General features: G+C 38.4%; 1 protein-coding gene across 1 annotated transcript in view; it reads right to left on the reverse strand.

Moving 5' to 3' along the window:
• Positions 1 to 2349: 2349 nt before the first annotated feature.
• The window catches only part of prss12.L (serine protease 12 L homeolog), a 92907-nt gene continuing 67555 nt past the window's right edge, over positions 2350 to 27701 (reverse strand). The window contains exons 11-13 of the mRNA XM_018251626.2: positions 24811 to 24933; positions 5380 to 5660; positions 2350 to 3097 (exon numbers count right to left, since the gene is read on the reverse strand). Of these exons, the coding sequence (XP_018107115.1) occupies positions 2790 to 3097; positions 5380 to 5660; positions 24811 to 24933 (712 nt within the window). The 3' untranslated portion in view covers positions 2350 to 2789. The remainder of the gene's footprint in view (positions 3098 to 5379; positions 5661 to 24810; positions 24934 to 27701) is intronic.

Here is a 27701-nt window from a genome sequence, read left to right on the forward strand (position 1 = left end):
AGATTCAGTTGGGCCTGGCAGAAGGATTTGGCCGAATCTGAATCCTGATGAAAAAAGGGAGAATCCCAAAATGAATCCTAGATTTGTTGCATCTCCAAGAAAGGGGCTGTTTTTAAAGATTAATATTCATTTTTATCCCAGCACCATATATTATTCATTAATATCTACAATTTTAGGGGATTTTCTCTTATGCTATATGTCTCCTTTAATAACAAACTTTATTAATTAAAGGCTTCAGGGGTGTAACTACAGAGGAAGCAGAGTGGGGCACTGACTGATGAGCAGTTTCAATATATGAGAAGTGTATTATTCCCAAAGTTTAGGGGGCCTTAAAATAATTTTGCTCCAGGGACTGGTAACTTTTCATTACAGCACTAAAAGGTATTGTGCAGCATTCTGCAAAAATAAACACATCAGGATGAAGGAAAATAGATGAAAAAGGAATTATCAGGCCATGCTTATTTATTTCCATCTCTCAGGTAGCCAGTCTTTGTGGTCCTTAAAGTAGAATTCAACCTGTAATAAAAAAAAACCCTCCCCCCTACCCTGGGTAGACCCCCTCCCTCCTCCCCCCAGCCTACCTGCCCCCTCAGGCAAATGCTCCTAATTTTTTACTCAGATTCTGGCCTCGGAGTTCACGGCAGCCATCTTCTTCTTCTCCGGCAATCTTCGTGTATTGACGGCATTTTCGGCGCATGCACAGTTGGAGAAAATTTCCAGTCCCGAACCACTGCGCATGCGCCGAAAGTCACAAAATTTTCTGAAAAATTTTCAATAATATTCTTCACGTTACATTTCCATTTTTCTAACCACCATTATGTTAAAATTCTTTTTTTCAAATTGGTTGCTTTTTTAAAAACAAACAGCAGTCATCTAAAATTGGAAAAAGCCTTTAATATGCTCAATGAGTATGGTAAAATGTAGTTCATTCATGTCAGTGCATTTGTCTATAGACAAATACCTTTTAATTTTGCCCAGAAATATATACACAGACACAAAGCAAACAAGTAATTCACAAAAAAGAAAAAAAAAACAACAAAACTAGCACCATTAATAGAGTCTTCAGGAGAAGAAACGTATGGCTAATAACAATCGCAAGGTTTGCCCCAATTCTGGAAACCCAAAGCAACCAATTAGTAGGAAAGCTTAAATCTGATTGGTTACTATGGGTAACCAAACTAGTAGCAAACTTTTGCATCTTTTGTTATGTTGCCCTAATAGAAACTCAAAAATGCACAATACAGGTATGGGACCTGTTATCTTCATACCTTAAGTCTACTAGAAAATCATGTAAACATTAAATAAACCCAATAGGCTGGTTTTGCCTCCAATAAGGATTAATTATATTTTAGTTTGGATCAAGTCCAAGGTACTGTTTTAATATTACATAGAAAAAGGAAATATTTTTTAAAGATTTGGCTTACTTGATTATAATGGAGTTTAAGGCAGACAGCCTTTCGATAATTCTGAAGTTTTCAGATACCTGTATATGGAATGCAAGTCTACCACACTGGGGGAATATACAGTTTAGAAAGGGTCAAAGCTAGCTGACCACTCTGCTGTAGACTCCCCCATTGTGATTCAGCTTACTGTAATCTTTCAAGCGCTCACATCAATTCACATTTGTTTTTTAAATAGGCATATGCACATGTGGGTCAGGGATTTGCAAGAAAAGCTAAAGAAAACTGATGGGAGGTATAGATCTCGGATGGAAGTTTTCTTACTTAGATTCCATAGACTAACTCTAGAATCTCCTGATAAGCACTAGTACCAATGCTTTCTAGACAGTGTTGCCCAAAGAAGCCTCTCTATACACATTTTTAAGCATCTAGCATGAGTGTATCGGGTAATTTCAGTGTTGGGCATGCAACTTTTTTGAAGCTAGCTTGTGGGTTTTCAGGGCCAAAGTCATTTTAAAGGATAAGTAAGCATTTTATTTTAAAATCTCCTAAAATTACTCTAAACAGCACCCAGAATAACATACCTTTCTCGCTCCATTTATTTTTTTACAGCTTCTCTTACAGCTCTTTTAGCTTCTTCCTTGATTAGTGTGAAGCTCCATCCCCCTGAGCCTCCTCTCTCCAACTGTTAAGACCTTAAAGAGGATGCAAACTGGGCATGCTCACTGCCTCTCCACCACAGTAGGCACCTCTTTAAGGTCTTCACAGTCAGAGAGGAAGAGAGCTCAGGGGTGGAGCTTCACACTAGGAAGTATATAAAAGAGCTGCTGTTCAGCTAGTTGGATGGAGAAATATATGTTATTTTGGGGGCTGTTTAGAGTAACTTTAGAGAAAGTTTAAAATAAAAAATAAAAAAATAAAAAAATAAGTTTACTTCAACTCCCCAGGAAAAAAAACAAGTTAGCTTTAATCACATAAACACATGAACATGCAAGTGAACAGCATACACAGTCTCTGTCTAGATCCCTGAGCAAACATTGGCCTATCTGAAGATACTTTTGGTTTCCAACATTTCAGTTCAGCATCTTTGGCTTTATTTTCCACAAACACATGTATCCATATAATAACCAACAAAATATCAATGCAAGCTGTCCACATATTCAGATAAACAATGCAGTCCCATTGCACTGGCTTCTTCAAAGTGCCCAGGTTCCATGTAAACTTTAAACAGCATGTGAAGTAAGAATTTACTTATGGCATCCCAATAAGATGAAGTATGGTGACAGCCAATTTTCTGATGTTGTAACAAATATATATATATATATATATATATATACACACACAACTGTGGCTTTGTCTTCAATGAATTTTGTCCAGTCCTTTCTTTGTTTATAAATTGGTCACACTTTTAATCCATGGTATAAAAGCAGACACTTTTGTATAAACTCCAGGAGAATCTTTGACACCACACCCATATCCCCAAGAGGTCACCCCATAAACTATCCAGCTTCCCCCTGAACGTTCACATACCAGAGGACCTCCACTGTCACCTTGACAACTGTCCACATGCTTCTGTTCTTTAAGACTTCCGGCACAGAGCATCCTTCCCGTAAACTGGCTCCTGTAGCGCTCTTCACAGACACGCTTTGGAAGCAATGTTACTGTAGCTTGTTGTAAAGTTCTAGAATATGCTCGACCTTAAACATGAATTAAAATAAAATTATGAATGCTTTTTAATGAACAATTATATGACACTATAACCTCTTAATAAAAGCTATATATTACCAATACATTATGTTAGGTTTAAGGGGACCTGGCATCCAGACATAAAATACAATAAAAGTCTTTTTAAAAATTAAATATGGAACCCAAATCATTTTTTTGATTAAAACATCCATGCCTGTTATAAAGGTATTTAAAACTCTCAGCTGTCAATCATATATTGCCTGCCCCACCTCCATGCCTTAGGCATAAGCGGGGCAAGCAAATACTTTCACTTTCCATTCTGCACTTCCTAGACTTCATTGCACTCCTTACATTCCCCCTCTCTCCTCACCATATAATTGTGTAGCCAGTGCCTTGCTCAGGCCCCCCATTCTGGCTCATAAACAAGATTTTGGTATGATACATAGCTTCCCTTAATATCAGTGTTTACAAAATGGCACCTGCCTGCTTGATGTGATTGTGAATTCCAAGACTGAAGGAAACAAGATTTAACTAATTTATATTATGTAAATAAAGCATATTTTGCCAGACAAATCCAAGAGAAAGCAAGTTGGAGTTATTTTGTATGATGACAGGTCCCCTTTAAAAAAAAATGAAAACAACAGCATAAGTTATCCAAACATTTTGACATTCTGCATTCTTCAGAACTTGGGTCATCCCAAATACAGTATCTGCCTGACTTTGCCTGCCACATGCTGAGGTGCAGTCTTATTTCAACAGGTACCTTTGCTGGGTTTGCAGAAATACAGAATCCCAGGGCCTTGCTGAAAAAATCTAGGGAGAATAGACAAGTCACTCAGGGGCACTGCACCAATGAGGCAAGTTGAGAAGGGGTAGCAAAAAGCTGCTCCTGGTAAATTCAAGGACTGAATTTCTGGTTTTCAACCCAGAAATTCATCTCTTCTATTGTAGAGTGTGCTCTCTGCATTAGTGCCATGGACACCCCTGGACCCCCTCTGGTGCCAAAAAGGTCAACAGTACACACAGCTGTCAACTCCCCTTATTTTATTGGGAGTTATCAGATTTTATACTGTTTCCCCCGGTCTCCCGTCACTTACACCCATTCCCACGATCTGTGTGATGATTTTGAACAATTGCAGGCAAAAATCCAATGTGTGCATACATGCAATGTCACTTCCCTTGACTACACAGCAAGTTCCCCAAATGCAGTTACTCAGAAGTTGACGGCTCTAGGTGGGGCAGAATGAAAGCCACCTCAGGGAGCCAGAGGGGTAAGGATCTGAAGTTATTGCTATGGATGCTACCCATGTCACAAATGGGCTTGTAAGTTACAATCTTCATGAAAGTTGATAATATCACCACAGTATTTCACAAATCTTGTGAACATTTTTTGGCACATGTAGTATAGGAAATACTATTCTAGATACATTTACCCTTTATTGGCGTCTCTCTTGGCCTTGGATGCTGAAAAGAGGGGGTATATTTATCAAAAAGTGAAGTTAAATTCCACCACTCACCTCTCTCTTCATTTCTATGGGATATTTATCAATGGGTGAAAGTGAAAGTTCATCCTTTGATAAATATGCCTTTCAAAATCTCATAGAAATTAATGAAGATTGTCAGAATTTCACTCCAGTGGACTGCGGCGACCTCTAACTTCACTCTTTGATAAATATACCCCTTGGAATTCATCTACTACAGGGTCAGTTAAATCAGTAACTGCGTCCTCAAAAGTTTGATTGTATTAGAATAGAGACATGTCTGGAGTTGATTCATGGCTCATAAGCAATAGGGCGCCAAACTTTTTTTTCCTGTGAGCCACATTCAGATGTAAAAAGAGTTGGGGAGCAATGCAAGCGTAAAAAAATTTTCCTGGACGATGCTGTAATTGCCGATTTTGTAGCCTTTATGTGAACTTGCAGCTAGATGAGGCTCTGTTTGGCAGTTCATCTAGTTTTTATGCAACCAAAACTTGCTTCAAAACCAGGAATTAAAAATAAGCACCTGCTTTGAGGCCACTGGGAGCAACATCCAAGGGGTTGGTGAGTAACATGTTGCTCACGAGCCACTGGTTGGGGATCGCTGCATTAGGGGGTTATTTACGCTGCAGTCAGAAGCAGTGGCTGTTTAACAAATGTCTTTATTTTTAAATATCAATCAAGCTTACTCTGTTTTATACATCTCTGCCTAAAGACCCTGTCACTGATTAACCTTATAGAATCATGTTTTCCCACCTAATACTGTGGACTGTTATCAGTGATTTTCTAACAATCACCTGCAGAAGTTAACTTACCAGTGTCACCCCATCCAGTAATATAGCAGTTTGGTGCAGTTTTGTGGGGTCTCTCTCGCCTAAGAGGTAAACAAGCCGGTAATACATGGGTGCTTAGTTGTACACACTGCTCTGATGTCCCGTGCAATCTAATCAGAGCAATGTCATAGTCATTGGCATCAGGTCTGTAATCTTTATGTATAATTATCTGTTGGATGGTCATATCCTCTTCATATTCCTCCGGTACCAGTGTATGATAGTCCCCAACCCGTATCACATAGCTGCGTGTGTTATTACCATACCTAGAGATAGATCAGAAAATAACACTATGGCAAAATAATATAACAAGAACAAAAATGTGCATAGCTATATGTTTATACAATAGGTACATGACATAAAAAGTAACATTGGAGAGTATATGTAGTTATCATGGAGATATGAACTCATCTGAACTACCTATATTATTCTTTGATCTTATTAAAGGGTGGTTCGCCTTTAAGTTAACTTTCAGGATAGCTAGTTCTAAGCAACTTTTTAAACCTTCATTATTTCATTTTTTATCGTTTATAAAATATTTGCCTTCTGATGCTTTCCAGTTTTCAAATGGGGTCCCTGACCCCATTCAAAAAACGAATGCTCTGTCAGGCTACACATTTATTGTTATTGGTACTTTTTATTACTCATCTTTCTCTTCATTCCCTCTCCTATGCATATTCCAGTCTTTTATTATAATCAGTGCATGGTTGATAAAAAATGAAAACCAATTGCAAATTGGTTCAGAATATCACTTTCTACATCATACTAAGCGTTCATTTAAAGATGAACAACCCCTTTCACAAGTATATTTCACATTTCAGTGATCTGGATGAATATTACTACAGTTATATAATAAAAAAAAAAAAAAGATACAAGTCTGCTGAACTAAAGTTCATGGATTCCATGGATTCCTATCAAACATAGCTTGCTTTAGGCATATTACAGATAAATATGGCAGTAAGAGAGGTGTTGGTTAAACGACAACTTCAAGTACTGAATGGCAGGCTTCTGCTTCATTGGTATATCTGCGTGTGGAAAGGGGTGGCTTAACGTTCTCTATTGAAGACTAGACATCCCTGGGTTGTATTCAATATTTTACTAGAACGTATTGGTTTGAAAAGGCAGAGAGCCCAGCTCAGGATGACAAAGACAAGGCTGATTCAATCGAAATCAATAAAAATGTTGGGAGAAATATATTCATACTACCAAATTGTTTTAACTGTTATGATTAGAAAACCATCTACTGTGAAATCAAGAAGTAGTTCCATACCTAATAGCTATCAAACACAGTTATCCTTTTTTTTTAAAGGCTTGCAGTTGTTTTACCTGTCTCATGCAGTGTATCTCTCTGGCCTTTGCTGTCTTCCTATATGAACAGGAGGGTCCCTTCCATTGCAGCATAGCGAGTTAAGAAGAGAACTCCATGCCAGGTTTTCTTTATGTTGTATACAAAAAATTACCAAACACTCAAAGGCTTGTGAAGCAGGGCGAACCCCTGCATGTTTATTTCTTTATGTTGTGCCAGACTGACTGAACCTGTTTATTTCCTAATAATTATAAAGGGCATAATAGTTTAAATAAGGCCATAGGGTTGTCCATTGGACCATTTGTGACACTTATTAGTGCATTTTCAGTACAGACCAAGAGTATTAAGGAGATGAGTACTCCAGTATTATAGGCATGCTCCATGGGCACTGGCAACTTACCCTTAAGAAAAGTAAGAAAGATAGGTGCCTATATACAGGGCCGCCATCAGAAATCATGAGGGCCCCATACAAAAAAATGTTCTGGGCCCCCTTGTCCACGACGACCCAAAGCCCCACTCTAGATCATGCCCACACCACAAAAAAAAGTCTCGCATTCATCCGAGCTAAAGCAGTAAAAACAACCCCGACAAGTTATAAAAAAGCATTGGTGGTCAGAGCATCCCTACAAGTTAAAAAAAATGTATTTGTGGCCAGCCCCCCCCCATAAGTTAAAAAAAAAAACAATGTGTGGCCAGGCCCCCCTTCCACAAGTTATAAAAAAACGTTGGTGACCTAGGCCCCCCACAAGTTAAATAGCATTGGTAGCCAGATCCCCCCACAAGTTAAAACACATCATTGGTGGCCAGGGCCCCCCATAAGTTTTTTTTAAGAAAAACATTGGTGTCCAGGGCCCCCCCATATGTTAAAAAAAACATTGGAGTCCAGGGTCCTTTATAAGTTAAAAAAAAAACATTGGTGTCTAGGGTCCCCCATAAAAGTTACATAATAAACATTGGTGGCCAGGGGTTTAAATGAAAAAAAAAAAAAAAAGACCATTGGTGTTCACTGGAACTTACCTTTAAAGATCTTCTTCGTTCTCCTCTTGTTCGGCTGCTTCCAGCTCCTTCGCCCCTTCTTCGGCTCGATTCATCAGCTTTGGATCCTTTCGGCAGCTTCCAGCGGCTTTGGGTCTTTCCGGCTGCTTCGGGACTAATCAGCGGCAGCTTTCAGCGGCCCAGTACAGCTGTACCTGCTGTGCCCCCCTATTGGTGGCCCTGCATATGTATACTGTATATACAGTATAGGCATGAAGGACACAGAGCTCTCATGGAACTTCATTTGTGTGCAGAAAATGTAATGGTGTAAGTTGGCATTTCGGTTTTACATAGAGGACATTTCTCAAGACATGTCCTTCATACTGGCTGTACTTTTTGCGGCAGCACCTGGGCTTTTTTTTTACCTTTTTTTGGGATGAATGCACTGCAATTCAGACTATACATATATAAACCTAACAGGTTCCTGTGTTCACTTCCCTCCTGTATACTAAGGAGCCAATTTATCAAGCTGTGTAATATGTGACATTTTGATTGCCACACATAAAAACTGTGTATTTATCAAGCTATGTATACATTTTTGTGCATACAAATTTCTGCCTAAAGTTCCAGTAAACAAAACAGCAGCTGTTTAAAAGTGCCATGCAAAAATTAAATCCCCATTTACATGTGGCCTTTTTACCTTGACTTCTATGGGTTACGCCATAAATATAAATCCATGGATTGGGTGACTTAAAAATTATATACAGCTTTATAAATTTGCCATTTATTTTACACAAGTTTTCCAGGGTAAATAGTTTTGCAGAGTATGATAAATAGGCCCTTAAATTTTTGCTCTGCAGTGCCTTTTTGCAAACATGGGTCATAACCACTTGCAAAAATGGAAACGAATGCTTGTAAAGCTAGGTATGGTGGTGAAAATATGTTTGCAGTTGTCACCGGCCTTTTTTTCTGCTGTATGTGTACAGTGCATTAAGTAAATTTATACTTACCGTAATTTACTTTTCCCTTAGTCCCTTAGGCAGCACCATGAGATTTATTTTGCTTTCCCTTACATGTAGGACAAGTGAGAAAAAAAGAGTTAATTCTCCCCACCCATAAATACCAGCTACTCAAAACCCCCTCTAGTGTTTTTTTTTTTTTTTTTTTTTAATAAGACACACAGACCGATGCTTAAGTATTTTATTAGGGCGGGTAATTTATTGCTGCCTAAGGGACTAAGGGAAAAGTAAATTACGGTAAGTATAAATTTACTTATTCCCTTACGTCCCCTACGGCAGCACCATGAGAGTTAACGAGTAACAAGGGAGGGTATCTTCATATCGCCTTCTGTAGTATGCTACTGCCATAGGAAGCTTCCTGTGAAGCCGAGATGTCTACCCTGTAGTGCTGGATGAAAGTATTTGGATTACTCCAGGTTGCCGCTCTACATATCTGATCCAAGGATACATTGGCTGCCTCTGCCCATGAAGCAGAAATTTTCCTAGTAGAGTGTGCCTTGACAGGAAATGGAGGATTGAGATTATCCTTAATGTAGGCCGTCTGGATAGTCTCTCTAATCCAACGTGCTAATGACGGTTTCGAGCTCTTTAGCCCCTTATTTCTTCCGCAAAAACTGATGAATAGACTTTCAGATAATCTAAATTTTTCTGTACTCCTTAGGTAGGCTTTCAGAATTCTGCCTACATCCAAAAGGACCAGTTGAGAGCTGTGGCCTTGGGCTTCCTGAACGTTTGGTAGAACAATCTCCTGATTGATATTATATGTATTGACAACCTTAGGTCTGAAATTAGGAAGGGTTCTCAAGACAACACGGTCTGGAAGGAATGTCAAGTAAGGCTCCTTTATTGATAAAGCCTGGATTTCCCCAACTCTTCTATCTGAAGTAATGGCTACTAAAAATAAAGTCTTGAAAGATAGACACTTAATGGAGATATTTTCCAGAGGTTCATAAGGTGCTTCACATAATTTCTTCAACACCCGAGGTAGGTCCCAAGTAGGAGAGGATTGAATGAGTCTAGGCCTGATCTTTGAAATAGCCTTGACAAATCTTTTAAGAAGCGGTAGAGTGGACAAAGATCTATTTTGGAGAGCAGATAAAGCCGAGATCTGCGCTTTGATAGTATTTACCGATAACCCTTTATCAAAACCTTCTTGAAGAAATTTTAACAACACCGGCACAGAAGGTTGAGTCTCCGAAATCTGTTTCCTCTTGCACCAGTCTCTGAATCTTTTCCAGACTCTAGAATAGGACTTGATAGTAGAAGCTTTTCTGGATTGAATCAGTATGTCTACTACTTCTTTAGAGAGTCCCTCCGACTCTAAAATGGACCTGTCAGTCTCCAAGCTGTCATCTTCAATCTCGCAAGATGCTGATATGCCAGAGGCCCCTGGGTCAATAGCTTCGGAAAGTGCGGGAGAATCCAATACTGTCCTCTGGACATTCTCATTAACAGAGAGAACCAACTCCTCCGAGGCCAAAATGGGGTTAAGAGAATTGTCTGCACTCTCTCCAATCTGATCTTCTGTAAAACCTTGGGAATCATAGGTATTGGGGGAAAGATGTAAACTAGTTGGAATTTCCACCTGATTGACATGGCGTCTATATAATCCGGACGATCTAGTCTGTTTAAGGAGCAAAACCTCTGTGTTTTGCGATTCTTCCTGTTGGCCATGAGATCTATCTCTGGCATTCCCCATCGATCTGTAATTCTCCAGAATATGTGTTGATCTAGGGACCATTCCCCTGGAGCAATCTTTTTCCGGCTGAGATGATCCGCTATGAAATTCTCCTTTCCTTTTATATGCACCGCCATCAGACGAGGACTGTGTCTCTCTGTCCAATTCAAGATCTTGAATAGCTCCTGATTCAACAAGGGAACTCTGGTCCCCCCCTGCTTGTTCAAGTAAGCCACTGTGGTGGAATTGTCTGAAAGAATCTTTATGCTTTTGCCTTTTAGTTGTCTTTGGAAACTCATAATGGCTTTGTAGACCGCTCTCAATTCCCTGAAATTTGAGGACATGGAGCTTTCCATTGGATCCCAAATGCCCTGTGCCGTTAGATGGCTCAGATGGGCTCCCCATCCCCATTGAGAGGCATCCGTAGTTAGCACTATCCATTCCGGCTGTTGAAAAGATAGACCCTGTACTAGGTGATTCTCCTGAAGCCACCATTCCAACCTGGATCGTGTCTCTGCGCTGAGACATATCTTCATATCTATGGAGGAAACTTTCCGATTCCAACTCATAAGTATCTCTGTTTGTAAAGGTCTCATGTGTAACTTCGCCCAAGCGACAGCCTCTATTGATGCCGTCATGAGACCTAGGACTCTCATTAAGCCTCTGATTGTCGAAAGAGGGTTTCTGATTATCTCTTGAACAGCTTCTCTCAAACTGTAAATCTTGTCCTGGGGAAGATATAACTTCATTTCCGCAGATTTGATGATGAGTCCCAAAAATTTTATTGCTCTGGATGGTTCTAGGGTTGATTTGTCCCAATTTATTATCCATCCTAGATACTGAAGCAGCTCGATGGTTCTGTTTAAATGTTTCTTTAACAGCGCTGCTGACACTGCTGTAATCAGCCAGTCGTCTAGATAAGGTATAAGAGTTATCCCTTCTTCTCTTAGAACCGCTGCTATCGAGGTCACAACCTTGGTGAACACCCGAGGTGCCGTTGTTATCCCAAAAGGAAGAACTCTGAACTGATAATGGTGCAGAACTCCTTTGATGAACACAGCAATCCGAAGAAATTTCTTGTGAGCATGAAAAATTGGAATATGCAGATAAGCATCTTTGAGATCCAAAGAAGCCATATAGTCGCCTCTGTCTAGTATGTTTATCACCGACCTGATGGTTTCCATACGAAAAGTCTTCTTGTGGATGAACTGATTTACTTGTCTTAAGTCTACAATCGTTCTGAAAGTCCCATTTGGCTTGGGGACTAAAAAGACCTTTGAATAGGTTCCTCGATGAATCTCCAGTGGAGGCACTGGTTCGAGAACTCTGGCTGAAACAAATTCTGTGATGGCCTGCTCGAGAGCCAGCTGTTTGTTTGGAGAATTTAAGGGAGTAAGAATAAACCTCTGAGGAGGTAGACTCAGAAATTCTATTCTGTAGCCTTCTGCAATTAATTGGAGTATCCATGCGTCTGCAATGGTTTCTTTCCATTCTGGAAAGAAAAAAATTAATCTGCCCCCTACCGGCAGTAAACTTCTGGCGTCAGAAGGATGGCCTTTTCTTTGGTGGGAAGGTTTTCCCAAATCCTCTCTCACCTCTGGAAGAATTGAATGCTCTATTGGGCCGAAAGGAATTTGTATCGTTCCTTCTTCTGTCTCTTTGAAAGTAGTTATCTCTTTTAGGTGATGTTCTTCTATTCCGGAAAAAGGAATTTTTGCTCCTATTTGATTGGTTTTCCTGAGGAAGACGCTTATTCTTAGAGCCTGACAAAGATTCCAAAAGTTTATCCAGCTCTGATCCAAAGAGACGACCTGGTTCAAATGCCATGGCACATAAGCTGTTTTTGGATACTGAATCAGCTGACCAGGTTCTTAGCCATAAAGCTCTTCTGGATGCTGTAGATAAAGCCATAGTTTTCGCAGCTAGCTTAATACTTTCAATGGATGAGTCACACAAGAACTCAACTGCCATATTGACCTTTTCCAGGGATTCCAGAAGCTCCACACGGGATATGTTGTTGTTGATATCCTCCGTGAATTGTTTGAGCCAATGCCTGGTTGATCTAGCCACTGCCGAGGCAGCCAAGGCTGGCTTACAAATAGCTGTACCCGTATTATAAACTCTTTTAAGTAAGGACTCCATCTTGCGATCCATAGGATCCTTTAATCCTGAACCATCTTCCACAGGAATGAGTGTTTTATTAGACAGTCTGGCAATGGCTACATCTACTTTCGGAGGAGTCCCCCAGGACTGTATCTCCTCTTCCTGAATGGGAAACAAAAGCTTTTGTCTTTTTGTTATAGACGGAGGCTTTTCAGGATTTTTCCACTCTCTAGTCATTAAATCTTTCATGACTGGGTGAACCGGAAAATTTTTAGATTTCTTAGCTACCTGAGAAGTGGTTGCCTGCGAATCCTCGCTTTCCAGAGATTCCATCGTTAACCTTACTCTCCTGATCAATTTCGCAGTGCTTTCCACCGGAAACAAGGCTAAGATTTCTTCCTCATCCGAGGATGAATCCTGAGTTGATCCGTCTAAAGATATAGGATTAACTATTGTAGGAGAATTCACAATATCATCCGCAATAGGGACTGGGCCAGGTTGCAACTGGTTAAACATATCCTTCATAGTTGATTTTATAAACTCCTTAATCCACGAAGAAGAAGCTTCAGGAAGTGCTTCAACATCCTTGTGAGCCAGATAGGACAGACAGTCCTTACAAAACCTTTTCCCATAGTCATCTGGGAGAAGTGTGTCACATGCTCTACACTGCAGATGCTTTGACTTCCTGTGTCTTTTGACAGGTGGTGGCTCTAGGGTAGACATCTGAAAAAACATGAAAATTTACACATAGATTATAAAGGAATCTTAGGTAAAAAGCATGCCCACAGAGTACCTTGTACCTTAGTGCTGAATAAGGAGGCTGCAACCCAGGCAGCAACGTCTAAGCAGCAGGCTGATCACACTCCTATACAAGGGGAGCGTCTGAACACAGCGTGATTAGCTTTAAAGATCCTCTGGTGCGAACTTCAGCACACCTGATCCGCATCATCAGTGTAAACATCTCTTAACCAATCACGTCAACTCTAAGTTGCGTGTCATAGGTTATCGTCGCCATCTTGTTTATGGGCAACCCTCGGCTGCACAGTCTATTGCGGCAACGGCAAAACCTAAGAGGCCACTCGCACCTCCGACTGAAAGACCTCTTGGGTAATGCAGTCTGCGGTCTTCAAGTCCCCTAGGGACCTGGCATCTTTAATCTAGGAAAAAACCAGAAAGAACGTTAATATGGCATCCACATTTACGCGGATAATACACTCACCTGCCTACGAAGGTAGGACAAAAAAACACTAGAGGGGGTTTTGAGTAGCTGGTATTTATGGGTGGGGAGAATTAACTCTTTTTTTCTCACTTGTCCTACATGTAAGGGAAAGCAAAATAAATCTCATGGTGCTGCCGTAGGGGACGTAAGGGAAATAACAGTTCTCTGATACAGATGGATCACATTATTCATCTGTGGCCAATGCACCTAACACCTGGCTCATTGTATTAATCCATTTTATATTAGATTATAAATCAGGTCATTGGATTCGTCTGGTGTTATTAATGACTACAGTCGTTTCATGGCATCACTCTTAACTTACATGCAGCCAGTGGCACGATGAGGCACTATGTTTCTAAATATTTTACTTCCTTTTCAGAAATGCAAAATGTGTATTCTATTCTCTAGTATGCATTATCCGAAACCTGTAAGTTCAGTTACTTGGTGTTCTTTAGGATAATTTTATTTTAAAACACAGTAGTATTTTTTGTGTGTGTTTTTTTTTTTTTTTAATAAAACTGTCCAGTTTTATATTTTGATTTATGATGCAGTTTAACAACTAGTCCAGATACGATGCGCATGCAGAATAACTGCGGATTGTAATATGCTCAAATAGGACTTTCTGCCAAACCTCGTAAACAATGGATTATAACTACTGACCGCAGTATGAGAATATGTCAATAAACCAAAAAGAAAACAAAAATAAATGTGAAATTCAACCGAAGAAACCAAGAGCCATATATAAAGCACATGTGCTAACTGTGTTCATGTATACCATGCGCAGATTTGCTAGTAATGTCTATTGTGCTGCATGAGTGGCAAAATAGAGCGTGTTTAATTCATTGCTTTGACTAAGTGGTAAATAAAGGGCTCCCTTGCATCTACAAGTGCTTGCTGTTGAATGAGATGCAATTGAAGGGAGTGTTTGTCTACTTGCTGCCCATTTTCTTGAATGTCCAGGTTGTGACTATTTGAGCATATTTTACTAACTAGCGTACTTGGGGGTATATTTATCAAAGAGTGAAGATAGAGATCGCCACAGTCCACTAGAGTGAAATTCCGCCTCTCTCCATTCATTTCTATGGGATTTTTAAAACTTATATCCCATCCCACAGGACATGCTAGGGCAATTTCATCAGAAGCCAATCAACCTAAGTATACAGGTAGTGGACCTGTTATCCAGATTGCTGAGGACCTGGGGTTTTCCAGATAACAGATCTTTCTGTAATTCAGATCTTCATACGTCAAGCCTGCTGAAAATCATGTAAATATTAAATAGACCCAATAAGCTGGTTTCGCTTCCAATGAGGATTAATTATATCTTAGTTGGGATCAAGTACAAGGTACTGTTTTATTATTACAGAGAAAAAGGAAATGATTTCTAAAAATTTGGATTATTTGAATAAAATGGAGTCTATGGGAGACAGCCTTTGCGTAATTCGGCACTTTCCGAATAACAGGTTTCCAGCTAACGGATCCCATACCTGTATTAATATTTTTAATCCTAGCAGTAAATTCCCTACATACAAGCCAGAATATGCAGCAGGTTTAAATATGGAAAACTGTTAATGTTTATTCAATATTTTACTTGTTACCTTATGTTTGCAAATCATGGCACATGTTGAATGCAGTATTCTAATCATCATCATTTGAATTTATTTCACACTATGTAATTTGCTGATATATTATGATTGGTTATAAATACAAACCCCATGTCAATAATCATAAAAAAATGCCTTTTTACATTAATTAGAGAGGGCTATGATGCTTACTGCACCGGTCGAAAAATAATTATCCATGGCTTAATTTTTATCTTGGCACAATTTTACACCATCCATATTCTGTTTCTAATTATAAAATCCATTTCCAGTTCTGGCACGAGTGCTTTTTACTTGGCGAAAGTAATGAGAACAGACTTGATATGTGATGTCATATTTTTGAGAGATTTTCTGGGAAGGAACGGTGCGGGAGACCACATTAAATCTGCAGAGAATTCAGGGAAGCCGTTTTAAATTCTGCAAGGTAACTGTTTTTTTCTGGTTTTAAGTCGTTAAAATACTGCATTTGCAGAGTGGTGCCCATATACCGTATATATTTGTCATTATAAGGAATATCGGCACAGATATGTAAGTCTCATGTCACTTTGTCGGTATATGAATGTGAGTGAAAGAGGGTAATGGTTGTGAAGGCTATTTTATGCTGCTTTTCTAAAGAAAATTACAGTTTCCTCTGAACTGTTCAAAACATTAATTTTGCAGTCTATTCAATCAATCAATCACTGTGACCTGGACATTGATCATGAGGGGATAATAGACAAAAACATACCGATATAATTATTAACATCAATCTGCTGCTGATGTAAAACTACTACTGTCAGCAAGTAATCACATTCTGTACTTAATATATGTATTCCATGTAATCACTCACGGGTTGTTAGCCTGTACTAAGTCAAGGCAAAGCAAATGTACAGGATTAATCAAGCTTCCATTTACCCAAGAGGACTGACCCCATAACCCTACTCAGAGTAAAAGTTGTTTCTGACCTTTTTGGGGGCAATGTACCATATGACTTAGCAGATTATTGATCGTTTATTGACATTGTTGTTAATGGGGTTCTGTGACCTACTACCTCTAATGCATTTTAGATTACTGTGGGCTTAATTTGCAAGTGCATATTCAATGTGATTGGTAGACTGAGACAGTGGAAGGAAATAAAGCTGACTTTTACCTAGTCACCTTGGCCCTCTCTTAATACAGTCCAAAATGCAGGCTAAAGTTATGCATGCAGGGTGGAAAGAGTAATGCTTATATATCCTTCAGAAAGGAGCCTTGGAATAATACAGTGGTAGTACAAGTAGGGGATCTGTTATCCAATAAGGATATCTTCCATAGACTCAAATAAATTATCCAAATAATTCAAAACAATACCTTGTATTTCATCCAAACCAAGATATAATCAATCCTTATTGGAGGCTAAACAAGCCTATTGGGTATTTAATGTTGGGTTTATTTAATATATGCAGATCCAAAAAAAAATAAAAAAAGACTGTTATCCAGAAAATCCCAGGTCCCTGGATAACAGGTCCCATACCTGTATATGTGACAACTCCATTACGGCTAACTGAGCCATCGTCATATTATTGGAATGATCGGATTGAGCCATAATGGTCATTGCAATATATTGTGCCAAATATCAAATCAGAATGACTCTTCTAAATCAATCTTGTTTTACGGTACCTTTCATCTGAGGAAGTGAATGTATCGTTGCAGAAAATTGGATTCAGCCAATTTCAATATTGATCAAATCTAATGGAAATACAATGTTAACCAAACACATTGTTCAAAGCATAGTAACACAATACATATGGTTAAAACGTTTCATGCGTTTCAGCGTCTCAGGAGGAGAAAATTCCTTTCTGACTTAAAGAGGACAATCGAGCAAGTCCTGGTTTGACTTTGTACTAAAAGCAATTACTGTAACTTTGTATTTTCTCACTTTCTAAAATCCTTTCTAGAAACTACCTAATGTATCTGCTAGACTGCAGTCTCAAGAAGAGAACTCCACAGCTTCACAGCTCTTACTTTAAAAAACCCTATCCACATCTTGAAATGAATCCTATTTTCTAAACTGAATTGGGGGGAATGAATCTGCTGGAATGACCTGCTGGTAAATAACGAACACTGTTTATTGTATGGTGCCCTTGCATATTTGTACGAAGTGATCATATTCCCCCACTAAAGTGCCTAGTCTCTACTGTAAACAACCTCAGCTTAGCCACCCTTTTCTCATAACTGAGACTTTCCATGCCCCTTTCAATTTAGTAGCTCTCTTTGGATTGTCTATTTCATTAAAATCACTTTTAAGGATTGGAGACCGAAATTGCACTGAATATTCTATATGGGGCCTTACCAGTGCTTTGTAAAGATATATGATGCTTTCCTCCCCTGACTCTATACTCCTTTTAATATGGGACAAAATGTTGCTGGCCCTTCCTGCTGCTGAATGGCATTGCTTGTTTTAGCCAAGTATATGTATAACTTATTACTATTAAGGGTATCATTGGCTAGCATATTTTTGTACAATGCACTTTACATTTATCAACATTGAATCTCATCTACCGCTTAGCTTCCCAATTTACCAATTTGTCCAGATCTTCCTGCAATATGCCGCATCCTGGATTGAATTAATTGGTTTGCATAGTATTGTGTCCATGGCAAATACAAATACATTGCTTACAATGCCCTCACCCAAGTCATTAATGGACAAACTGAATAAAAAGTGGACCTGGTGCAGTTTAGAAGTCTGGCTATGAGAAGATGTGCACCTTGTATCTTTCAGAGTCATTTTTTCGCCTTATTGGGAAGACAGGGTACAGCGTTTTATAATGGTATTGATGATACATTTAGGGGCACATTCATCAAGGGTCGAATATCGAGGGTTAATTAACCCTCGATATTCGACTGGGAATGAAAATCCTTCGACTTCGAATATCGAAGTCGAAGGATTTTGCGCAAATACTTCGATCGAACGATCGAAGGAATAATCGTTCGATCGAACGATTAAATCCTTCGAATCGAACGATTTGAAGGATTTTAATCGAACGATCGAAGGATTATCCTTCGACCAAAAAAACTTAGCCAAGCCTATGGGGACCTTCCCCATAGGCTAACATTGGGTTCGATAGCTTTTATTTGGCGAACTAGGGGGTCGAAGTTTTTTCTTAAAGAGACAGTACTTCGACTATTGAATGGTCAAATAGTCGAATGATTTTTGGTTTGAATCCTTCGATTCGAAGTCGTAGACGAAGGTCGAAGTAGCCCATTCGATGGTCGAAGTAGCCAAAAAAACACTTTCAAATTCGAAGTATTTTTTCTTCTATTCCTTCACTCGAAGTTAATGAATTGGCCCCTTAATATAATAAACTTTCTGAAGAATAGAGCTCTACTTTGAGACCGGTACAGTGGATTTTTAACTTAAAACATTTTAGTGTTACAGTTCCTTTAATAAGTATTGTCCCAACCTTGCAGCCCTTTCTGTCTTTGGCATACCCCTAAAATGAATTTGCATTACCATCTGTGAAAAGTTTAACCCTCAAGACTCAACCCTCTCATTATTTTTCAAAACTTTATTTTAGGCTTTAAAGCCATTAACTCCAGCTCTCCCATTTTACTGACAACCATGTTGCATTGGGAAAGATATGTTTAATACTGGTACTAGTTATTATATTTCCTATATATGGCTTCTGCTCCTTCTTATTATATACAATACCCTGATCTATCTCGCCATCCACATTTTCTTTTGCTTTGCATTGAAGTGTAGCCCATCCCTAATAAATGTGGAATAATCACTCTAGATTTCTAAAGTCCCAAATCTGTCCTCCCTGCAACCAATCTCTTAGCCACACATTAACAATATAGAATACTACATACTCTTGGTTTTGGTCGTACATACATTTTAACTAATTGGTCTGAAGGGCTCATTTACTAACAGATGATGCATTGCTCAAATGCAGTTGCTTATAGCAACAAATTGGTTTAGATAATTTTCAGTTGCATGAAGTAAATGACCCTCTTGTCTCTTAAAATGATTACAAAGACCTTTAATTGCAGCACAACCTAGCCTGCCAAATTTAGTTTGGAATATTCAACTACAGAGAAAAGTTGGACTATTCATGGGAATGAAAAGCACGCTGAGCTAATAATAATTTATTATTACTTCAACAATCATCTTCAAGAACAGCAAACATATTCCAGTCAATTATCATTTGTTCTATACTCCTTGCTTACAAGTGTAAATGAGACATATTTATTTGCCTTACAGCCACTAGCAGATTGACAAGAGCACATTTTCAGTTTATCGTTATTTGGAACGATTAAGAGGACAAGTTTGTTTTCTTTGGCTCTTTCTGTTTGTCAAAGGTACAGTTTATATTAAACAAATGCTGCTAACCTAATCATTGTTTTAATGCAGTTTTCTTTTAAAATTGTATTATTACGTATACATGTATGGGATCTATTATTTAGGATGCTTGCAACCTGGGGTTTTCCAGATAAGGAATCTTTCCATAATGGATTATTGCTAACATCAACTACAAGTATGCTTTTTTAAAATAGGACAGTATGAGAAATGGTGTTGTCATATCTTTCAAATTTCTGGGTAATAGGCTTCCAGATAACCCCATAATATTTCTACTCATAATAAATAATAATTCATATGTCTCTAAACCATCTTTTAATAAATGCACATCTGCCAGGGGGAATGTACTTTTTTTTTTAAAGAGAAAAGGCATGGAGTATGGATTTTTTTCACCAAAGCATTGCCCTGTCATTCTCATTACTTAAGGTGAAGGTCTCAGGTTCCAAGCAATACAGGATCTGGAGATGATCTATTCTCCCCATGACAGCTATAGACCAACAGTATGCTGCTATAATTCCAAATCATCAGACTATTCATTTTCATATTGGTCACAGGTAAACTAGGGATGACTTCAGAGGGGTTTCTTTTTTTATTCTGCTTTATTCTGTATCAGTTCAAAATGTAATTAGATATGTCAATTATTGCTTTAAAAAAATGTTTCTATATTATAAAAAGCATTAGAAAAAAGAGATGGGTAAAGTGCTGTAACATATACATAACGTTTCTGCATTTTTTAAAATAGTGTAATTGCGGAAGACATTGGTATTCCGGGCAGTTTGAATTCATTACCTGTCTCCATATGGTTTGCCAGTTTTTTGGCTCACATTCATGCTCACAAAGCAAATGTCACACATTCTCTATTGTAAATTGCAGTAGTCATAGAAACAAGCACAGGATAATGGACAAAACCACAGCAACAAGTTTTACAGCTGTAGAGTTTTTTATGTGGATATTCATTAGGCATTAGTATACATCCTCTCTGCGTGTATCAGAACTGCTATTTTTGTTATGAATACAGACTGACAAATGGCAACAGAAACATAAGCAGTGCCACACCCACACAGAACAACACAATCACAAATACAGGATGACATACATTTTTCCAGATATAACATACTGACAGAAAAAAAATCCCAGATTTTATCACAAACCTAAACTCTCAGAAAATGTAGATTAAGACACTTTCTGAAGCACTGGAATTTGTACCTCATTATAATAAAGAAGAACAAGAATAATCTGTGGAGGAATGTTGTACAGGTATGGGACCTGTTATCCAGATTGCTCGAGCCTGGGGTTTTCCGGATAACGGATCTTTCCCTAATTTGAATCTTCATACCTTCATATAAACATTAAATAAACCCAATCGGCTGGTTTTGCCTCCAATAATTATTAATTATATATTCGTTTGGATCAAGTACAAGCTACTGTTTATTATTACAGAAAAAAAGGAAATCGTTTTTAAAAATTTGGGTTATTTTGATAAAATGGAGTCTATGGGAGACAACCCTTTTGTAATTCAGAACTTTCTGGATGATGAGTTTCTGGATAACGGATCCCGTACCTGTACTTCAAAATCTGTTTGGTTTTCTTTTCTTTAATGCAGGTATTTTAAATGAGATTGGGAGGTTTTAACATTAGTCAAAACAAGGAAAAAATGTGAATTGTAATCCATTTTTCACAGATACAGAGAACCTTATTATTATTGAGGAGATGTGTGGTAAAGTCTTGAGTTCAGATGCTAGCAGTGTGGCAAGGGAATTAGTTGCAGAGAGACGTGACCTAGACCCCCCCCCCCCGCAGATGTCTGGAAGAGAACGGTGAGCTCCTCACAACATTTTGTTGATGGAGACAGGTATAGGATCTGTTATCCAGAATACTTTGGAACTGGGGTTTTACGGATAAGGGGTCATTCCATTATTTGGATCTCCATACTTTAAATCATATAAACATTAAAGGGCATGTAAAGGCAAACAAATAAAATCCAATTTTTACTTTCTTTAATGAAAAAGAAACCTATCTCCAATATACTTTAATAAAAAAAAATGTGTCCAGTTTTTATAAGAAACCTGACTGTATGCAGTAAAATTCTCCCTTCATTTACTGCTGTGGATAGGAATTTTCAGACAGTCCCTAACTGCTCTGCAGGGAAACAATCATACTTACGAACAGCAGGGGGAGCCCCCGCCTTACTTCCCAGCCATGCTGAACTCAAGCAGCTTCGTTTGTTTCCCTGTATAGCAGTCAGCGACTGTTTAGAGATTTGTATTGGATTTTATTTTTGCCTTTACATCCCCTTTACTGTTTCCAACTCCAGCTGCAGGGACAAAGATCATGGCGCCAGATTTAAACATATAAACTGAGATTCTATTTGAAAGATTATTTTGCTGCAGCCACTGGTTCTGCAGAGTTGGGGAAAGTTTGTATTTGGCAATAAAAAACTATAAAATCCACATTAGATTACATGACAACAAAGGACTCAGTGCAGTCTGTATATCCTGATTCTGTATTGGCTTCTGACAGATATTATTTGACTTGTGCTGTTTTGATAATTTATGACGATCCCTAAACAGCCTAGAACACACTGAGCATGTGCACAGTCTTGGTCTTGCAGAGATGTTTAACAAAGTTACAAGTTGGTGACCACCTGTGGCCAACTTTGAAACCATAATTTATTTGTTTAATTCGGCTTGTGGTGCAGTAAGTTCATGTTTATGTTTTAGTATACAAAATACAGCAGTTCTAGCTCTATTCTATTTTCGACTTTACTTCACCTTTAAATAAACCAAAGTAGATCATGTAGCCTCCTCCGATGAGGATTAATTCTATCGTAGTTACCATCAAGTACAAGGTACTGTTCTATTATTACAGAGACAAAGGAAACCATTTTCAAAAATTTAAATTATTTGTTTAAAATGGAGTCTGTGGAAGATGGCCTTCCTGTAATACGAGCATTCTGGGTTTGGGATAATGGGTCCCATAACTGTATGGAACAGAAGAACAGTAATGGCCCGTATGTGGTTTGCAATTTGGAGTACATTTATTATTCTAGTGAGCTTATGAATAACTAATATCTAAGTCATTTTTTTTTGCACAGGAGTGGGCATCATTCTGTGCTACTTCCACAGAAGAACTGATATTCCATTGGCTGCTTGGCCATTGAAGTTACAGCCTAATGCGTCTTTCTAGATGTTACAAGTCTGATTTGTGGAAATGCCAACCAGATGCAGGAAGAACAATGGAAGCTAAAATATGATTAGTTGCTATGGGTTACTGCCCAGGTGCAAATTTGCCCAGTGCTGATAAATGAGCCCCAGTGTGCCATAGTGGATGAGGGTGGATTCGGCAATGTAATGACAGAGAAGATTTCTGACAGAGCTGCAATGCAATTTTGTATTAGAGCCTTAAGCCATAAAACTGGGGTGAGAACTTGCAGACTGTTTGCATGAGTTGCCGCAATAAGGAGACAAATAGGAGATTATTACAGTATTTGAACAAAGAGAATGTCAGGGTGAAAGGCAGACGTTCAGTCTGAAAAGCTAAAGGGAGTAGATCATCCATATTATATGTATTATCTAAGGCTTGACTGAAGACAATTGTTGGGGTGACCTTTGTTTAGAGAACAGGCAAAGATGTCTGAGCCCAGAGCAAACACCGCAGTAAAAACACGTGCATTATATTTCAGAAATGGCATCTCAACAAATGCAAAAATGGCCTATATATTAATTCAAAATAATAATTTTCATTTTAACTGTGTATTTCTATTTTTGGTGTTTCATTTATAACTTTATGAAGACAATCTACTCCAAGGTATTAAAGTATTGAACTATATAGAAGGGCAGTAATAAAAATGCTGACGGGGCTGGATGATATCATGTCTGGGGCCTTCAGAGCAATGCAAAGTCCTAACATTTTAGCAGACAGTTTTCTTAGCTTCGCGTTTACTATATTCACCATCTAGTGGGCAGAATTCAGAATGCGTTAATAGGAATAAAGAAAAGTATACAAGTACATTTTAGGTGTGTGTATTAACATTAAGAAACATAATCAGTGAAAGATAACAAAACTGATATTGTCCCTTTAAAAAATCTTCTAATAGCTGCATTGTGGTCTTGGAGAACCTATGTTTATCTGTCGTAAATCATTATAACCCCAAACCGGAGCAGATAACACAGATCAAGTAATTGGTCATCAGTTGGAAAGCCTTTGATACAGCTAGTCGTTACGCTGACCAAAACACTTAATTTAGACCTTTCCACCATTTTGGTTTGACCCAGCAGCCTGCCATTTAGTGGCCAAATGTTGTTCTGTATTTAACTGATTTACAATACTGGTCTGGGATCAGTTATTCAGAAACCTATTATCCAGAAAGCTTCGAATTACCGAAAGGCCATCTCCCATAATCGACAATTTCCATTGTCTCTGTAATAATAAAACAGTACCTTGTACTTGATCCAAACTAAGATATAATAAATCCGTATTGGAGGCAAAACCAGCCTATTGTGTTTATTTGGGGGCAGATTTATCAGGGTCGAATTTGAAAAACTTCAAAATTTTAATTAAAAAAGACCAACTGAACGGTTTTCATGGCCGAATAGGTCCATTTTCAATCACATTTGAATTGTACTAATCGAAGCAACAGCGCATTGAACGAATTTGATTCTAAGTTTTTCCAAAAAAATTTTTTCATAGTCCACCAATTGACTCCAAGTGGGTTCTAGGGGTTTTCCCTATAGGCTAAAACAGCAATTTGGCAGGTTTTAGATGGCGAATGGTCGAATTGAATTTTTAAAGAGACAGTACATTCCCTAGTCGAAACAAAAAATTAGCTGAAAATTTAAAAAATTTTTTAATTAGAATTTTCACGTCAACCTTTGATAAATCTCCCCCTTAATGTTTACATGATTTTCCAGTAGACTACGGTATGAAGATCCAAATTATGGAAAATTCCATTGTCTGGAAAACCCCAGGTCCCCAGCATTCTGGATAACAGGTCCCATACTCTGAAATGTGATATTCTGATATTTCCAGCTTGGTTATACAGTATATGGTTACTAAGGTATTGTGCTATGCTTACTAACTTAGGTTCACATGCAATAACTGTTTCAGTAATATGATTTCTATTTAGAGCAGGAAATAAATGTAAATGCAAATATTCTATCAAATGTAACACATCTGATCTTGTTCAGCTATGTCCCCTTACCTCTTAAAGCAGTGAGCAGCTGTAAGCACCCAGCAGCTACTGATCAGAGTTGCGCCACATAACAATCTTCCATCACCATGAGAAGACTTCAGCCGCAAAGCCACCTGCCATGGCCAGCCCCCCCTAAGAGGAACAAATCCAGGTCACTTGTGGTCATTAATGGGAAAATTCTCTTGCTTGATACATATTACATATACAGTGAGATCTCGATTTTTCCTGATTTTAAGTTTCCCCGCATTTTACATTTTTTATTTGTGGTCCCACCAATTTATAATGTATTTCAGTTGGTGCATTTCCCTAATTTTAAGTAATGTTTTCCCAGATGTTACATCAAAATTTTGTACCCAAAAACTGCTTTTGTTCCTCTATGAATGTTATTATTTATGAAATAAAGAGGTTTAAAATACTAACCAGATGTATATTTTGCCATGATTCTGCCTGTAAATGGTCAATTCCATTTAGTCTGCCCCTTATACAGTCCTGCACCAATCACTTATTGCTTTAGGTTGTGTATGTGATTGTCAGAGAGGCCTTGCTCATGCCCCTTATAGTGTAACATTAACACTGCAATGCTTTAAGGGATACTGTAATGGGAAAACGTGTTTTTTTCAAAACGCGCCAGTTAATAGTACTACTCCAGCAGAATTCTGCACTGAAATCCATTTCTCAAAAGAGCAAACAGATTTTTTTATATTCAATTTTGAAATCTGACATGGGGCTAGACATTTTGTCAATTTCCACGGCTGCCCCAGTCATGTGACTTGTGCCTGCACTTTAGGAGAGGAATGCTTTCTGGCAGGCTGCTGTTTTTCCTTCTCAATGTAAATGAATGTGTCTCAGTGGGACATGGGTTTTTACTATTGAGTGTTGTTCTTAGATCTACCAGGCAGCTGTTATCTTGTGTTAGGGAGCTGCTATCTGGTTACCTTCCCATTGTTCTTTTGTTTGGCTGCTGGGGGGGGGGGAAGGGAGGGGGTGATATCACTCTAACTTGCAGTACAGCAGTAAAGAGTGATTGAAGTTTATCAGAGCACAAGTCACATGACTTGGGGCAGCTGGGAAATTTACAATATGTCTAGCCCCATGTCAGATTTCAAAATTGAATATAAAAAAATCTGTTTGCTCTTTTGAGAAATGGATTTCAGTGGAGAATTCTGCTGGAGCAGCACTATTAACTGATTCATTTTGAAAAAAATTTTTTTCCCATGACAGTTTCCCTTTAACCCTTGTTATTAACACAGTAAATATTGTATCTCAAAGTAAAATGGACTCCTGTGCTTATATCCTTTCTGTACTTGAAAAACTTAATTTAACACATTTCCCTGATTTAACATAATTTTTTCCTGGTCCCCTGAAAAACGTAAAATTGGGGTTCTACTGTATATAAGTAATGTATGTAGGCAAGCTTAGTGCAGATAGTGTGCTAATCTATGTGCAGAAATGCTAGATATACACAGCTGTTGTGTTGTTTTGTTTACTTACTACAAGTGAGCTGAAATAATCATTCCTAGATGTCTTCTCTCTCTGTTGGTGCCCTCAAGAAAAACCATTAATCCTACATATATCCTGCCATAGCCCTGCATGTCCCGCGTGCATTATTTTGCATTTTACGATGTAACTATATGGAACACCTGCATCTGAAATAAAGATATTTATTTTATTTTTCTCCATACAAATTGTTTTTAAGTATATTTTACTTTGATGTTCCTATTTATGAATGAAGATACTGAGTAACTTAAATGAACCACTTTTTTTCTGGGAGGAAAATGCAAATCATCTATGTTATTTACCATGTATACTACACTACTGTGCAGACCTATCACCTACAGATTCAAAGGTTTACAAAACCGGCAGTTTCCAAGGTGTACTAAGGTGACTTTATGTGGGTGTACTTAGCACTCTTAGGGTAGAACTATACAATTCGCTTACCTCCGTTCCGATGCGAGGAATCACAGGCGTCACATCAGATGCACCGAATCTAATGTAAAGGTGGCCATAGACGCACAGATAATATCGTACAAAATGAATTTTCGTACGATATTTGGTGCGTGTATGGTGGGAAACAAGCCGACCAATATAGGCATAAGACTTGGATATCGGGCTGGATGGAAAAAATTTTGATCGGGTGCTTTTGAAGGCACCCAAACATCGGCCATTGTTAGTCCTGAATGTTTCTACCTGTATATCTGACGATTCAGCTCTACACGTGTGTATTTAAACAAACAATCTTTCTTGGAAAGATCTTTTCCAAGAAAGATCGTAATTGTAATAGGAATATTGCACGAAGAAGCTAATTTCATCCGACAGGACTGTCGGATGCGAACGCTGCATGTTGCGTCTTCATCCGACAGTCGCGTCGGACAGAATCAGCTTCTACGTGCGACATTCCTATTACTAGATTCAGCGCATCTGACGTGACGCCTGCACTGCCTGGCGTCGGAACAGAGGTATGCGCATTGTTTAGTTCTACCCTTAGTCATCACCACAATAAATGTATCCCACCTGTATCTGATGATAGAGGGCACACTTGTTTATTAGAACAATTGTTTAATAGAACAATTGTTTTCAAAGAGAATATATCTCATCAGTGTCACTTATATATCATTTATATAGTAATGTCCCCAAGGGTATAATATAGTATAGTATATATAGTATATAGTATAATTATAGACAAATGGCAGGGGACCTTTTTACCCATAAAGAGGATCACCGTACCAGAGGCCACCCCTTTAGACTAGAAGAAAAGAACTTTTATTTGAAGCAACGTAGGGGGTTCTTCACAGTCAGGACAGTGAGGTTGTGGAATGCACTGCCGGGTGATGTTGTGATGGCTGATTCTGTTAATGCCTTTAAGAATGGCTTGGATGATTTTTTGGACAGACATAATATCA

Source organism: Xenopus laevis, chromosome 1L (assembly GCF_017654675.1).
Source record: "Xenopus laevis strain J_2021 chromosome 1L, Xenopus_laevis_v10.1, whole genome shotgun sequence".
NCBI classification, from domain to species: domain Eukaryota; kingdom Metazoa; phylum Chordata; class Amphibia; order Anura; family Pipidae; genus Xenopus; species Xenopus laevis.